The sequence below is a fragment of the Cryptomeria japonica genome, chromosome 5 (assembly GCF_030272615.1).
Source record: "Cryptomeria japonica chromosome 5, Sugi_1.0, whole genome shotgun sequence".
NCBI lineage: Eukaryota > Viridiplantae > Streptophyta > Pinopsida > Cupressales > Cupressaceae > Cryptomeria > Cryptomeria japonica.
The window spans coordinates 742,673,336-742,690,780 of record NC_081409.1 but is presented as its reverse complement, the minus strand read 5'-3'; the positions used below and the strand labels follow the sequence as shown (position 1 = coordinate 742,690,780).

General features: G+C 37.2%; 1 protein-coding gene across 1 annotated transcript; it reads right to left on the bottom strand.

The window, feature by feature from the left end:
* Nucleotides 1-10,376: 10,376 nt before the first annotated feature.
* On the bottom strand, nucleotides 10,377-17,186 carry LOC131028736 (protein DETOXIFICATION 17). The gene is made up of 4 exons (XM_057959078.1): nucleotides 17,054-17,186; nucleotides 12,196-12,268; nucleotides 11,834-12,067; nucleotides 10,377-10,720 (listed from the first exon to the last, which is right to left on the bottom strand). Exons 1-4 carry the CDS (start codon nucleotides 17,184-17,186, stop codon nucleotides 10,702-10,704), a joined length of 459 nt encoding a protein of 152 aa, XP_057815061.1. The 3' UTR covers nucleotides 10,377-10,701.
* Between the last annotated feature and the right edge of the window lie 259 nt (nucleotides 17,187-17,445).

The following is a 17,445-nucleotide window of genomic DNA, read 5'->3' as shown; positions in this document are numbered from 1 at the left end:
CATCACAAGTGACCTTATCAATGAATTTGGGACCAAATACAAAAGACATAGTGCATGTGTGTTTGATCTTAAAAGATGATTCATTATCCTTCCATCCAAGTGAATATGGATGAGGATGTGGATCTATTGGCAAATGAAGTTTGTCGATAATGGACTTCACAATCAAGTTTTTTTGTTAGTTGTTATCGACAATATAATCCACAAAAAAATCATGTGTTAAGTGAGCACGAGTGACAAACAAATTGTGACGTCTCCCTAGAGTATAATGATGGTCCATCAAGGTGACTTTATTAAGTCTACCTTTCAACTCATCATATGCCATATCATCACTAGAATTCTCGATTAGAACATTTTTCTTTTCCACATCATGAGACTGTACAATTGTATATGGTTGAATGCAACATCAAGTGTTTCTAGGGTAGTATATTTCAACTCCCTAAACAAGTGTTCTTGTAATCCACTCTTGAACTTTAGGATTAGAACAATAGTTGGATCTTGAACTTGGAGTAGCATCCTTAGTCAATTGAATTGGTAGATATAATTTTGGATTGCCATCTATTATCCTAGTTCCAAGCGAAGCCACTTGATGTAAAAATCTTGCTCATAGTCAAAAGGATATAATGCATCCTTTAAAGTTGTGACACGTTGATTCCACGTGGTGATTGGATTTTGAGAATATTGTCATTTAGTGACCAAAACCTTAGTGACACCATAGCAATTCAATTTTACAAATGAAAATTTATCATCATTAGGGATCTCATTGTAGTCAAACCATGTCTCCACGTTCAGAATCCAAGTGTAGAGCACATTAGTACCTTGAGATCCATCATAGATCTTGACCTCACATTTGGCTGGAGGTTAGTAGCCTTCAAGACTAGGAAGTTGTTGAATTTCAATATCATCCACTTTGTCAAGCAACGTCGTTATCACACCGACAAGTTCAACAACTCGCTCGTCCAATTTAGCAACCATATTATTGTGAGTTAAAGCTAGTGAAGTGTTTTACACTTCTCAATAATAAAAATGGACAACCACTCTACCATACTTGAGTTTGGTGAAAATAATTAAATCAACCAATATGGACCACCACTCTACAAGAGGCTCAAAATAGGGTGCCTGATACCTCATGCAAAAATTTAACACCTCCATTAAAAATGCACCATTTTGGGAATACTGTAATGGGCACCCCTTGTTCGGCACTAAATTTATGTCCCTTTTACTTAGTGTAATTTTGCCAAACAGTTGGCTTGCAAGCTGACTATTGGATTTTTTTGGTTCTTGTTTTGCAATAGGATAAATTGGATAAACTGATATATTATTGTAAAGCTTTCAAAGTTTATTCAATATAAAAACAACTAGACATATCAAATACCAAAAACAAGAAGATTAATGCTGATGGTATTTATTTAATTCCAACTTCAAGCATACAAATCAGATCTGAAGAACATTACAGACCATATGATAATAAACAAATTCAAACCTGAACTCCACAAGTATAGAACCTGCTGAAACACTGTTCACACACTATAGCTGCACTATTCACGACACTGTAGCAAAACACTATTCACGCGGCACTGTAGCAAAAACACTATTCACTCGGTACTGTAGCAAAATCACTATCTTCAAATCTGCACTTTCAAACCCCTGTAAAAACTTCATGCGAGAGCACAAGATGAAGCCCAATGTGTTTCCTAAATGAAAACACCATTAATCCTCCTGACTGTGTCTTTCAACAGCGAAGAGAATGCTAGCAAAGAGGGATTCTGTCCTCCAAGCCCAATAATCAGATCTCTACGAAATCCAACAACATAACATTAATCTCATCCCAACATATCCCAAAAGAGAGCTCTCAACCTCCATTTATATCTTCTTCCTGAATGCAAACACTTCATTTCCTAAATGTGGGATAATACATTTTAGAATAAAATATTATTTCCCACAATGTACACATTAAAGGGAACTTTTAATATTTTAAACATTACTTTATATTCCCAACCTTATAATATAACGATAAAGTTAAATATTTAATTTAACTTTACACTTTATCGTTAAATATTAAAACATTGTTGATAATTCCTTTAAATCATTGTCGCCTTCAAATATTTTTTTACTGATAATTATGCCAACCAGGGAAACACTAAAAATTTCAAGTCACTGCTTGGAGACTAACTTACTATAAATAGTAAGTGTCTAGAAAACCTGTCAGAGCAGCACCGATTGGCCTGAAATAGAAAACACCTAAGCCAAAACACCTCAGGATCCCATCAATGTCCTTGTTAGCCTTCGGGACCGTGTCAGAATAGGCTAACGACACCCCATATCATGTTGCGCTAAAAAGGGGACATTACAGTCCGCCCCCCTTGAAATTGCTTGTCCTCAAGCAAATTCGGTCCTGAATGTTGCAATACCTGCTCATTCTCCCATGTAGCATCCTCATCTGGCAGGTTTCTCCATTTCACCAAGTGTTCCTTAACGATTCTATTCCTGAGTGTCCTTTCCCTGATATCCAGAGTAGCTTCAGGTACTAACACAAGCTTCCCCTCCTCATCCAAAGGGGGTAAATCTGCAGAAGGCACTACACTCTGACCAATGGCTTTCTTAAGCCTAGACACATGAAACACATTGTGCACCCGACTGCCCTCTGGAAGCTCAAGCTAATAGGCGACTTCGCCCACTCTGCGAATCACCCTCTAGGGACCATAAAATCTAGGCTTCAACTTTTCAGCTCCGCTCTTCTTGAGTGATGACTGTCTATATGGTTGTAGCCTCAAGTAAACCATATCCCCTACCTCGAAACTGCGTTCTATTCGGTGTTGATCAGCGTACAATTTCTGTTGATTCTGGGCCTGCTATATATTCTCCTTGAGCACTTTCAGGATGTCCTGACTATCCTGCAATAAGTTTTTGGCTTTGGGCACTCTGCTGTCCCCCAAAACTAAATCCATGAAGCTAGGTGCATCATAATCATAGAGTGCCATGAAAGGAGTCATCCTGATGGACATATGATAAATGGTGTTATAACAATACTCTCCCATATGCAACCATCTGACCCAAGCTTTTTGTTGTGCAGTTACATAGTTCCTCAAATATCCCTCCACCCATTTATTCACAATCTCTGTTTGCCCATCTGTTTGCGGATGATAACTAGTGCTAGGTGTAAGATCTGTACCACACAACCTAAACAACTCCTGCCAAAAAACACTCATAAACTTACTATCCCGATCACTGACAATGAATCTGGGCAACCCATGTAACCTGAATATCTCTCTATAGAAAAGATCTGCCACCTGTGCTGCTGTGTAAATGGACGAAATAGCAAAGAAGTGAGCGAACTTTGTCAAGCGGTCCACCACCACATAGATGCAATCCCTTCCCTGTACTCGTGGTAACCCAGTGATGAAGTCCATCGAAATACTTTCCCATTTCCTATCAAGAATGGGCAAGGGCTGTAATAAACCTGCAGGAAATGTGTGCTCTCCCTTATTCTGTTGACAAACCGCACACTCCCTGACATACCTCTGAACATCATCCTTGAGCCCTCTCCATGAGAACCGCTCTCGGATCTGCCTGTAGGTCTTGAAGATCCCCGGATGCCCAGCTGTGGGTGCATCATGAAATGCCTTTAGTATCACCTCTCTCAAATGTGATGACGGAATCAAATAAACCCTGTCCTGAACTCTGATCAATCCATCTATCACCTCATAGCGATCATCCTGTATAGTACCTGAAATCATTCCAGAAGCCCAAGCATCTCCGACATACTCTGCTATAATCTGATCTCTCCAATCTCCTAAAATCTCTGCCAGAGCACATAAGTGAGGTCTCCGAGATAAGGCATCAGCCACCACGTTTTTCTTACCTTTGACAAACTCTATGTCAAAGTCATAAGCCTGCAATTTAGTAACCCATTTCTGTTGCCGGTCATTAAGATCACGCTGGTTCATGAAGTATTTAATACTGTTGTGATCAGTTTTGATCACAAAACGCCCACCTACCAAATATGATTGGAATTTGGCCAATGCATGCATTATGGCCAACATCTCCCGGTCATAGACAGAATAACTCCTTTCAACTCCCCGGAGCTTCCTACTCTCGAATGCAATGGGATGCTTCTCTTGCATCAATACTGCTCCAATCCCATCACCCGATGCATCACAATGAAGCTCAAAAGGCTTCGTGAATTCTGGTAGAGCTAGAACTGGACATGAAGACATTACCTGCTTGAAATGCTCAAAACACCTTTGTGCTGCCCCTGTCCACACGAAGGCCCCCTTCTTGGTGAGATCTGTCAAAGGCGCTGCCATCTGTGAAAAACCCTTAACAAACCTTCTGTAGAATCCGCAAAGACCAAAGAATCCCTTAAGCTGTGTGAGGTTTGTAGGAGTAGGCCAATCAACTATAGCTCTAATCTTTTCAGGGTCTACTCGAACTCCATCTGCACTAATAATATGCCCAAGGTATGGTAATTCTGTCATACCAAACTCACACTTAGACTCCTTGGCATATAAAGACTCTCTCTCTAGGAAAGATAATACCTCCTCCAAATGCTGTGAATGTTCCTCCCAGGTCTTACTGAAGACCAAGATGTCATCAAAGAAGATCAAGACAAATCTCCTCAACTGCTCCCTGAATACCTGGTTCATACAACTCTGAAATGTAGCGGGTGCATTGGTTAGTCCAAATGGCATAACCATAAACTCAAAGTGGCCATAGTGACATCGGAAGGCTGTTTTCTCAATGTCCTCTACTCTCATCCTGATCTGATGGTATCCGGATCGCAAATCAATTTTGGTGAAGAAGCATGCCCCATGCAACTCATCAATCAGCTCATCAATCCTAGGAATGGGATACCTGTTTTTAATTGTTTTCTTATTCAGTGCCCTGTAATCGATGCACATGCGCATTGTCCCATCCTTCTTCTTTACCAAAACTACAGCTGAAGCAAAGGGGCTTTTGCTAGGCCTGATGTGCCCCATGTCCAACAACTCCTTAATTGCCTTCTCTATCTCATCTTTATGATTCTTAGGATGACGATAGGGAGTGATCATCACTGGTTTGGCTCCCTCCTCGAGCTCAATAACATGCTCTGCACCCCTGTCAGGAGGAACCCCATGAGGAATATCACTGAATACCTTGGCATGCCTGTCAAGAATCTCCTATATATCTGGTGGATGACTCTTCACCCGAGGCTCCGGTGAAGTTGGCATAACTAAGCACTCTGTTGCCCACTCTATGTCATTATGTCGAAAAAGTCTCTCCATTCTCTTTAAAGAGACTACCTTGCAACTCCCATCTAAATGTCCCCTGAGAACAACAGTCCTACCCTCATGCTGAAACCTCATTTCCAACTTCGCTAGGTTGAAAGTGAACTCAACCAACGATGCCATCCATGTCATACCGAGGATGACGTCGTAATCTCCCATGTCCACAACGTAGAAATCATCCTCCAACTCATAGCCATCTCCAAATCTAATGTGAAGATTTGAAACCTTCTGAGTACATAATAGCTTTTGGCCATTAGCCACCATGACCCTAAAACCATCATGCTCCTCTGTCTGTAAACCTCTCCTTGCTACCAACTGTGTATCTATAAAGTTATGTGTAGCCCCAGTGTCAATGAGAGATATCACTTTCTACCCCTGGATAGTACCCCTGAACTTAAATGTGATTGCCTTTTGGGCTCCTGTCAAGCGTGCCAACGATCTATCATCCTTAGGAATGCTGCTCTCCTCTATCGTGTTACCCTCATCTGAATCGGAGTGCTGATCCTCCCCCTTTGACTCTGACTCCTTTGCTGAAAAATACTCCGTTTGATTTGCCTTAGCTTTGAGAGGGCATTTATGAGATAAGTCCCAAGGCTCTCTACACTGGAAGCACAGTTTCTTCTTTCGAAGTTCATTCAAGGTTTCACTGTCTAGTCCTTTTGATCCTTCTTTGGGTTTGTTATACTCTTTCTGAAATGGTTTTTTGTCTTTGTCCTTGCGGTAGGAAGAATCTGTTGAATGGTATTTTCCTTTGTATACCGAAGGGGCTAAATCTTGTGCCTTTTTAGTTGCTTCTGCTAAGGTGAGTGGATCATGTCCCTTCACCCAACCACGTAATGGATCAGCAAGCCCATCACAAAATAACACCACCAATCTCCTAGGAGAGATATCAGTAACAAGTACAAACAAACGCTGAAACTCGGCGATGTAATCATCCACTGAACCTGACTGTTTTAACAGTGCTAGCTCCCTGAAATGTAACTCGGGATCCCTAGTGTCAAATCTCTCAATCAATCTTTCTGTGAATTCCTCATAGGATGTAATCTGATTATGCCCCAGAGTCACCATGCCATGATGCCACCATTCATGTGCAACGCCGTCCAAATGCATAGCCGCATACTTGATAGCCTCATCCTCAGGCATAGGATTTAGCTACAAGTATGTATCTACCTTCTGCACCCAAGCTCATGCGGTCATCTTCCTTGAAGCATCATAATAAGGCAAGGAAAGTTTTCCAACTTTCTTTCTCAGCTCAAAATTCTGATTCCTCCCTCCTGCTCTAGGCATATGTCTCATCCTCAAGTCCATATAATCTCTGAGGGAAATGTCTGCTTGAAACTCGGGTCCACTGGCCTCCCAGTCCCTTCTGAACTGACCCTGTAACTCTGTAATCTGCGGTTCGTTCACTGGTTGAACCGGATCCCTAGGTGGGAAGGTGGGTAGAAGAGGTCTCGAGCTCGCTGTTCGAGCTGGGCGTGCAACGTGTCTAAAGTTATCTGCCTCATTCCCATTGTTGCCGTGTCCATTATTACCATTAATGTTATTCTCAGGGCCATTGTTGTTGCCTCGGCCCCTATTGTTATCGTTTCCCCCATTGTTATTGTTTCCATTGTTGGCATCACCTGGATTAATATTGACGCCCATCTGTTGAGCCATAAGCTGCAACATCATGTCCATTCGCCTATTCTGCTCCTGCTGCATACGCTGCCTTTGCTCTAACGTACCCAGTAACTGTCTGAACATTACCTCCCCCTGATCTGGAACGGTATTCCTATCATCTCAGTCACCCATACTACTGTCCCGATCAAAGAATATTTCCTCTATGTCTGTATGACTAGATTCTATGTCCACCTGCACGGATGAACTAGACTGCTCGCTCTGTGAGTTCAAATTTCTGTTTTGTCTTGCTTTGGTATGGCGGAAGTTATAAGGCCCCTGTTGCATGTTTAAACATGCATGCTAAGCATGTTTTTTAATTCATTAATTTCTGATTTTAGTGTGTTGATATTTTGTCAAACACTTTTCGCTCTATCCGGCTATTCCAAAGTCTCTGTAAGACTTCCACAGGATGGCAGGACTAATAGCTCTGATACCACTGTAATGGGCACCCCTTGTTCGGCACTAAATTTATGTCCCTTTTACTTAGTGTAATTTTGCCAAACAGTTGGCTTGCAAGCTGACTATTGGATTTTTTTGGTTCTTGTTTTGCAATAGGATAAATTGGATAAACTGATATATTATTGTAAAGCTTTCAAAGTTTATTCAATATAAAAACAACCAGACCTATCAAATACCAAAAACAAGAAGATTAATGCTGATGGTATTTATTTAATTCCAACTTCAAGCATACAAATCAGATCTGAAGAACATTATAGACCATATGATAATAAACAAATTCAAACCTGAATCCACAAGTATAGAACCTGCTGAAACACTGTTCACACACTGTAGCTGCACTATTCACGGCACTATAGCATTTTTACTATTCACGCGGCACTGTAGCAAATCACTATTCATGCGGTACTGTAGCAAAACACTATTCACGCAGCACTGTAGCAAAAACACTATTCATGCGGTACTGTAGCAAAAACACTATTCACGCGGTACTGTAGCAAAAACACTATCTTCAAATCTGCACTTTCAAACCCCTGTAAAAATTTCATGCGAGAGCACCAGATGAAGCCCAATGTGTTTCCTAAATGAAAACACCATTAATCCTCCTGACTGTGTCTTTCAACAGCGAAGAGAATGCTAGCAAAGAGGGATTCCGTCCTCCAAGCCCAATAATCAGATCTCTACGAAATCCAACAGCATAACATTAATCTCATCCCAACATATCCCAAAAGAGAGCTCTCAACCTCCATTTATATCTTCTTCCTGTTTGCAAACACTTCATTTCCTAAATGTGGGATAATACATTTTAGAATAAAATATTATTTCCCACAATGTACACATTAAAGGGAACTTTTAATATTTTAAACATTACTTTATATTCCCAACCTTATAATATAACGATAAAGTTAAATATTTAATTTAACTTTACACTTTATCGTTAAATATTAAAACATTGTTGATAATCCCTTTAAATCATTGTCGCCTTCAAATATTTTTTTACTGATAATTATGCCAACCAGGGAAACACTAAAAATTTCAAGTCACTGCTTGGAGACTAACTTACTATAAATAGTAAGTGTCTAGAAACCCTGTCAGAGCAGCACCGATTGGCCTGAAATCGAAAACACCTAGGCCAAAACACCTCAGGATCCCATCAATGTCCTTGTTAGCCTTCGGGACCGTGTCAGAATAGGCTAACGACACCCCATATCATGTGGCGCTAAAAAGGGGATATTACAAATACATAGTAACTCCTCCACAAATATCTATGATAATAGATACTATAACCAATAAAATTGACTGCCAAGTGATCAACCATGAACCATTGATTACTCCACTCACACACTCAACAAGAATGATGCTCCACTATCGTGCTAATTGAATTTTCCAATAACCCTATTTGATGCCTACTTACAAAAATATTTCTAGACGTTGGACAATAAATAAATAAATGCATCCCCATAATAACATGTGAATCCCATTTTTCCAACTCAACAATGTTTGGAGATACATAAGTTATTTACCATCTATAATTATTAAAAGACAATGTATGATTAGGTTATAATAGACCTTAGTATTTGCAAAGTTAATAACACATCCAATAATAACATAAAATAATTGAGTACTAAAATGTCAAAGGCCCATATCCTTTCTATTTCAATGTATTCTTTTGTGCCCATTGGCCAACATTATCAACTTCTCTATTAAGACCCTACCATCCTAAGTAATCTCATGAACTAAGTGGTACTAAAATTCATTTTTTTTGGTAAAAGAATGATACATAAGATTATTCACAAAAGAAATTATACATGAATTGTTTGAATTGATCTTCCCCATCTTTCTCTCAAATCTAATATCTAAAGACAATATTTATAACCACATAACTTAAAGAATGTTACATATTCATCCACCCTATTTTTTAGCAGAAACAAAAACTATGGTTTTCCTCACAGGTATTTAGTTTGCAACACCTCAAAACAAGGTAAACACACAACCACTTATTGACCTTTGACTATCTAAATTACTAGTACAATTCAGTTCAACAAATTCCTATATAAATAAAAATTTCTGCAAATCATCCATCCCATGATAAAAATGCAATAATCAAAATTATTGTGGAAATGTCTAAATATCATCCTCACATAGGTCCAATGTTCCCTACTATTGTTGGGCACAAAGCTACTAAGAATTTCCACTGCTTGGGCAATATCTAGTCTTGTATGTACCATAATATACATCAAGCATCCAAAAAAATAGCGCATAAAAAATTATGCATATCTTTAAAATTATCATTAAATCTTGGACATTGTTCCAGATTTTTTTTGGTGCCAATAGGTGAAGGAGTACTCACTATCTTATATTCTTGCATACCAAATCAATACAAGTAGCGTCAACACACTTTGATTAAGATAAGCTTTTTGTTAACTTTGTCTCTATTAATTTCTATATCCAAAATATATTTCTTAGTCCCTCAATTCTGCATGCCTATTTTTTAAGTTCCCTAGTCATTCCCCTACCATTTCTAATGAAAACATGTAAGATAATAAAAGAAATGATTATTAAACAGTTAAAAATAAACATTATGATCAACATTATTAGAATCAACTTTTATAGAAAAGATATCAAAATTTTGATACCACAAAAGAAATGATTATTTCAAAGCATGCCGAATTTTTCTTTACTTCTAACTAGATTTTCTTTTACCCTTGCAATAAAATTGTCCAAGTTATCATATAAACATTCCTTTCAAGATTTTCATGAAAAAAGTAATTTAATATCTATTTTATCTAACTCTAAATCATAAGAAAAAAACATATAAATAAATAATATAGTAGAAATTAATCTATTAATACATAAGAAGATTCCAATATACCATAAATTTTATTTATCTATATTTTTAAATTCATTAAATATTTTCTTTCTTTTTCTAACTTGCTATGTTTTCAACACATCAATAAAAATATTATTTAACATAGAACTTAAAGCCTTATCATCAAATATTCTTGTTTGCTAAAGGAAATATTGTAAGAACATTTATGCAAGACTACACACTACACAATATCACCCTATTTGATGACAAACATTCATGACAAGTCAATGTTATTCTACTACAATGCAGCAATTGATTTTCCTAGAATTTGAAACGTCAAAGCATATTAATTTAGATGTTTTTGTCCATGCCTTTAATCTCACATAAAATTTTCATTCTCAATTTAAAACGAATTTCCTAAAACTCAGCTTTTTCATACAAGCAGAATAGAAAGCACATACCTTTATTGTACCATCAGTAACTATGGGTAATGCTGATGTATGTACTCTTTCTCTAGCATTTCTTGCCTGACCTTTAGACAACCAACAGTCATGTGAGTGAGTAGATATACATTTCTACATTCATGGATAATTCAGCTAGATTCAAAGCAAGCATTCATTTTCATAGCCCAAGCAAGCATTCATTTTCAACCTCAAAAGAAAATTGAAATTGGCCTGATACTAATAAGATTCATTGCTGGCTTCTATGTGCTATCAATATTCATTCTTCCGTGCTAAGAGGAATGGAAATATTTATAACTTTGGAAATTGCTTTATGTTCTAATATGATGTAAATTGGAATACAGACAAGTCAAAATTGTGAATGAAAATAGTTTGCCTCTTTGTAACAGTTAGAATTCAGATGAAGCATAATACAACTATGGAGCAGTGAAGTCTGGACAATGAGATAATATTAAGTGAGCTTAATACCTATAATTAGTTAATTCCTAGAAATGTATTATTAACCCTTTCTAGTTTCTAATACCCCATTCTGAATCAACAATTTTCCAATGAATAGAGTATCATCTCATCTTTAAGTATGAATGCATCATAGCATGCCTTATGTATGAGAGGGGAAATATTTTATATTGTGAGACTTCTACTGGGATGGTCCAGCCAGTTGAATGTCATAACTAGAATTTCAATAACCATTTCATTTTCAAAACCCAAGGTTTTTATATAATTTATTTTTCAAAAATCTCACTCTCAAAGGTAAGATGGACTTAATTTTTTAACCAAAGATGAGGGCTTTCAAATTTGTATTGAATAAGTTTCCTCTATTTTTGTTATGGGTGAGAGTCCCCATTAGACTCCCTCAATTTTCCACCTAAGTGCTCATCCATCTCTTAAACATTGAAAACATATGTTTCAGAGCTCTGGAATTCAAATCAGTGGGAAACTGTGCTACCAACATGTAGTACAAAGGCCAAAAGAACAGCTACAGGAATGCCAACTATGTGGTATTCCCCAAGATTAGCATAAGCACCAAATGTTTGCCACCCACATCCTCTAGCAATGCCTGAAATATTATTTTATACTTACTTCAAAAGAAAATGTTTTTGTATTGTTTTATACTATCATGTCTTAAAGATCATTATGTTCGTAGCTCCAACTATAAAAGTATAGAGGGTAAATATGAACCTGACAGAGTGCCTTGGATTCCATCCAAAAATGAGGAGGCTGCTACGAGTGGGATCATGCTTGCATCATAATAAATGACTTTCTTTTCATTGCCGTAAGCATAGCCCCAAACTTTTCTTATAGAGAAAAAAAGACACCCTGTCATAACTCTGTCCACAATTGCCACAAAGAACACTTCATACACTGCTACGTGGGCAGAATGTGAGTTTCCAACTCCTAGTTCATTTGAGACTTGTGTACTGCCATACAAACATTACCAAATTTTCTTGATTGAAAATGATTTGTGTCAAATCCTTGATAATCTAATACATAAAACAACTAACAAAAGCTGGTATAAATTTTCTAGATAGCCAAAAAATGTACTAACCTTACAGCAGCGCCAAAACCAATGGGAATCATAAATGTTAGAGCACCAGCGTTAAGGCTGCAAAATATCCAAACTAGCTTAGATAAAAATAAGGTAGATGCAATCAAATGCCCTTATTAAGATTCATTCCTAATTAAAATTCTCAGATCTTACTTCATAATTAAGATTCTTATATTACACATACATACGAGATTGAAAGTACCGATGTCTCAAGTTTAGTATTGGGTAACAGGCTTGACAAGAGACTAAGCGAGTAAGCATTTCAAATGGCCAATATTCCAAGCTGTTGACGGCCATAGATAAGCATATGTCTCGAAAAGCATACCGGATGATCTACCATACATTATTAACAACTTGCATTATAGTATGATGAAACAAAAGTGGACCTGGTCTATTTATCATATTGTTAATGTTCCTCCCATGCTATGAAATTTGAACAGTCAGTTACACAAATTACTTCAACCAAATCTTGCAGCCAAGAGATTAAATTGGTACACCAGATCATCAGTGAAGATGGAATGGTATGCTTGAGAAAATCTTTAATATCATGCAAAGCCTCCCTTGTAAAGCATGTCCATGCCTACTTGTATACAGGTGAAATTTTAATATATAGTATGAGAACTGCTACATTGACCCTGTTGGAAATGCTGCTTGCCAAGGCAGCTCCTTAACTACCTAATCCAGATTTAAATACCAGAGCCCAGCAGATGGGAACATGGAAACACAAAGTAATTGCAGAGCATAACATCATGGGAAACACAATGCTTTGAGACTGGAGAAATTTTACAAGGGTCTGAAGAATTGCATAAGCAAACAGACTGGGAATCAACCATCTGGCAAATCTCCCTGTTTCAAAAGTTGTTGAAGGGTCCTGCCCAAATGCAATAAAAATGTTGCCCATGTAAGCCCACATCACAGCAAGTGGTATGCAGTATAGCAATGTAACAAATGACTAACTTATATAAATCTGGTCTAAAAATGATCTGGCTGTGTACAAATCCATAAAAAAAATTTGCTAAAACCATGGCAAGCGACTCACCTCAAGATTTTGCACAAATTGTGTCATGCAGTAAACAACGCTGATGAGGAAAAATCATACTATACTTTTAAGGATACTTACAAAGTGAGACGTATTTTAGGGCATCTATGCATAAAATTGCCACAGAATTGTTCTAGAATGAAATAAAAGACAACCAAATATGATCTACTATCTAAAGATTCATAAAAGGGAAAACTCACTGAAACCATGGCAATACCTCAAGATTCTGTACAAAACCAACCTTTCCACAGCTACTGCTTTCAATCTTTTCACAATAGACCAAAAGTAGATTTAAAAATATTGGCATTTTAGAGCTACTAGATTCTTGAGCTCCCTAACACGCATGCATGCAAAATGTGTTAGCAGACAGAAGGCACACAAATTGTTTGTAGAATGCCACATAACAACCAAAACCCTTGAAATGAAACATTAGGAACTGTCTCAAATTTTACCTGCTCCGTGTTAATTGGTGAGAAGACTTTTTTCCTTAATTTTTAATAAAAAATTAAATAATCACTGGGAAAAATATGAGGGGCGAATCAGAAAAAGAGAAAATCTATCTAAAATTCCAATTTTAAAATTAAAATATTTTAGACCGTAGGAAAAGTGGTTCATTTATCTATTGGCAAGCTTCTCGAACAGAGATTAATAGGCATTTAGTGAGGCAAAAACATAACGCTCCACCTATATAGGTAGGGACTTGTTGGTGAGTGTTGTTAAAGTTGGACCAGATTTATATATATGGTAATTTTCAAAATTTTATAGTCACTTAGTGGTATTTTAACACTATAACTTCCTATATATTTCAGTTTGCAGAATATATATAGAATGGATCACTGATGTCTTTGACAATTTTTAGATTGCAATGTAACGTTGAATTATACTCAGCAGCATATATATATACTATAATGTTGTTTACACTATATATCGAACTATCCACAGTTTGATTATATTAGTCAAGTACTGTCAATCACCCAACAGCATCAGAGACTTATGAAATGCAGATCGCTTCACTATATATATTGAATGATATTGCCTTCGCACAGATATATATCAGTATCGACTCCTTTATGTCGACTGTGTACTATGACTTGTTTTTCCACTGTATATGTATCATCGACTTAATGTGATAGTCAATGATTTATAAGCATAGCGATTAACAGAGTCGTGACTCCTATGTGGAGGCATGCTAACCAATAATCACCAACGTATAACAAACAATCAAAAATGATTGTATAATCGGGATTACATGCAAATACAATCGGTAAACTAAACCGATTAATAAACATAGTATAAACAATCCATTAGCAATTAGTGAAACCGATAATAGATTATGATGACAATATTTAATCATTGGATATACACAGATCAGTATATAATACACTCAATGCTATGTATAATCAATAATATAAAATTATAACTGATTGTCATCACAATGAATAAATCAATTATCATACAATATTCTAATAAGTGATCTGAATGCTAATTTGCAGTGAAGGATAGGAACAAGGAATAATCGTACAAATGTCTAAGGCAGTTAGGCCAATTAGACATTTGAACAATTAGAGTCATCCGACCGTTGCTACATAATTTCAACACTCCCACTTAGCAAGGGAGGAATTCCTTCTATCCTTCAATAGGTTATAACACCTTATAGTAAACACAATAGCTCCATTTATTGTGTGAGAGAAAGATATCACCTCACGGTGATATCAGAGGTTATGGCATATCCATGGATATCACATCACATGATATCCACCATTATGGCTTGTCCACAGATATCATGTCTCATGATATCCACCATTGTGGCATTTTAAGGATATTAATTCATGGCATGTGCACGGATATTAGGTCACAAAATATCCACCATGAATATCTCTTTATGTAATATCATCCATCATGACTTATCCACGGATATCACGTCTCATGATATCCACCATTATTGTGGTCAACAGATATTACTTCTAGAGATGTCAACCATCATGACATATCCACAGATATCACATTATGAGATATCAATCATTATGGCATATCCATAGATATCACTTCATGTGATATCCACCATTATGATTTGTCCATATATATCACGCCATGTGATATCAACCATTATGGCATATCCATAGATATCACCTCATGTGACATCCACCATTATGGTTTATTAATAGATATCACCTCACGTGATATCAACCATTATTGTGAGATCGTCACCTCACAATAATGGTGAGATGTACAAGTGTTCATCATTGTGAGATCGTCACCTCGCAATGATATTCACCATGGTTCATCCAGAGGGTAAACACACAAGTACAAGAAAATCATCACGGACTCTCTCACGTTATGTTTGTCATGGCGTCACGCACATGACATCCACCATGAACCATATCAGAGGGTGTAGATAAGGGCTTTCACCTTAAGTCTCTCTCAAAGAGAAATGCAATCACAAGAGTTTACACTTTAAAACATCTTTTGAAAAGAAGAATACATTAGTGAATAGCATACTTTTCCACCATGTCTCGAGAAAGCCTTTCACATAGTATCTTAAGTGAATAGCATACCTTTCCACCATGTCTCTAACATAGTGATACTTGATCTCCACATACTTTGACCTTTCATGAAATACAAGGTTGAAGTCTGCATCACTCTTGGTGTATTCCAAGATCACCAAGTATTCATCAATCCAAGAATATCATGACCTAGAAGTCAGCATAAAGGCCTTCTAGCCTACATGAATGGGTCTCCATCTCGTGAATCATAGTCCTTTGTCTGATCACTAGAAAAACCATCTTGACATGGTCCACTCCCTCTGAACCAATATAACCAAGATCCTCAGATATCAATAGAAGCACATCCTCTTAGCTGCTCCCTCTGTCACGAAAGAATCCCCTGCTCACATGCTCCCAATCATGGAAGATATCTTGCTTTAGGAGACTCTCATCATTTGGTATGATTCTCATACGGTTGGGAAGTGCTAGATCCAAAACCACCATGGATCTACTATCATAAGATCAAGCCCTAGGCAAGAATATGATCATCTTGAGATTTAGAACAAAATCCCCTTTCAGTATGCTCCCTCTCATTGAGAGAGTGCTCTTGTCTCAATCTTGGCTTTGTAACCCTAGATGCTATCATTACCAGCACAAGTTCCTCTATGGCTTTCACAAGCGAACTGTTGCACCTTTGCAGGTAGATATTTCTTTTAAAAAAAATGGAAATGCAAAATCTTAGAATCTCCACTAAAGTCCTCTGCATATTCCTCTTGAATTTTAATCTCTTCATCACAAATACAACTTCAAAAGTCTATAGCCTAAAAAGAAACAGTCTGTGATTCTAAAGATGTCCTAAATGTAAGGGGGGCAAATTTCTCATAGTAAATTGAAGAAATAAAAAACACAAGATATCCAAATGCAACTTGTCGTAAGCGGACATCTACTGACAAAGTTGTTTCACAAATAAGACGCATAATGTAATTGCTGAATTAACAAAAAAACTACATATTAAATTCATGAACATTATTCAATCAAAATTTTTTTTATCTCTTTCAAATCAGAATATGAATCCATCTGAATCCTTTTGTGGAATAGTCTCACCAACATCCGCAATGGAGGCTTGAGGCATAGTCCTGGTTGGACATTTCATTGAGTAGTGACCATATTTGTCACATCTAAAGCATTGGATTTCTGAAATGTCCTTCTTTTGTGTGTAGGAGAACCATTTGATTCCTCATCTTTCTTTCTTTTGAGTGTACTTTCTTACCCTTCTTCTTTGAGGAGTGTGTGGCAAGAACATGAATATCTTCATTTGTGGAACTTTGACCAATACCTCTTGCAGCCAATCCTGACACTTCTTGAATGCAGTCTGTCTTCAATCGATCAAACTTAGGGAGTTTTGATCTTGCACTTATCCCTTGAATAAATGACTCCCATGATGAAGGAAGACCATCAAGAGCCAACATGGTTAATTCTTTACCATTGATAGTGTGTCCAATGGTGGAGAGTTGATCTCTCAACTCAGTAATCCTCATGAAGTAAAACATGATGGATTCTTCTTTCGTTATCTTGATGTGGTTAAGTTGTTGTTTCAATGCGAGAGCTCGACTTGTGTTGTTGATCTCATACATCTCCTCTAATGACTTGAACATGTCACATGCCTTTGTCAACTTGGAGATGATTGGCACAATATGATCTTTCATAGAATCAACCAACATTTTCATT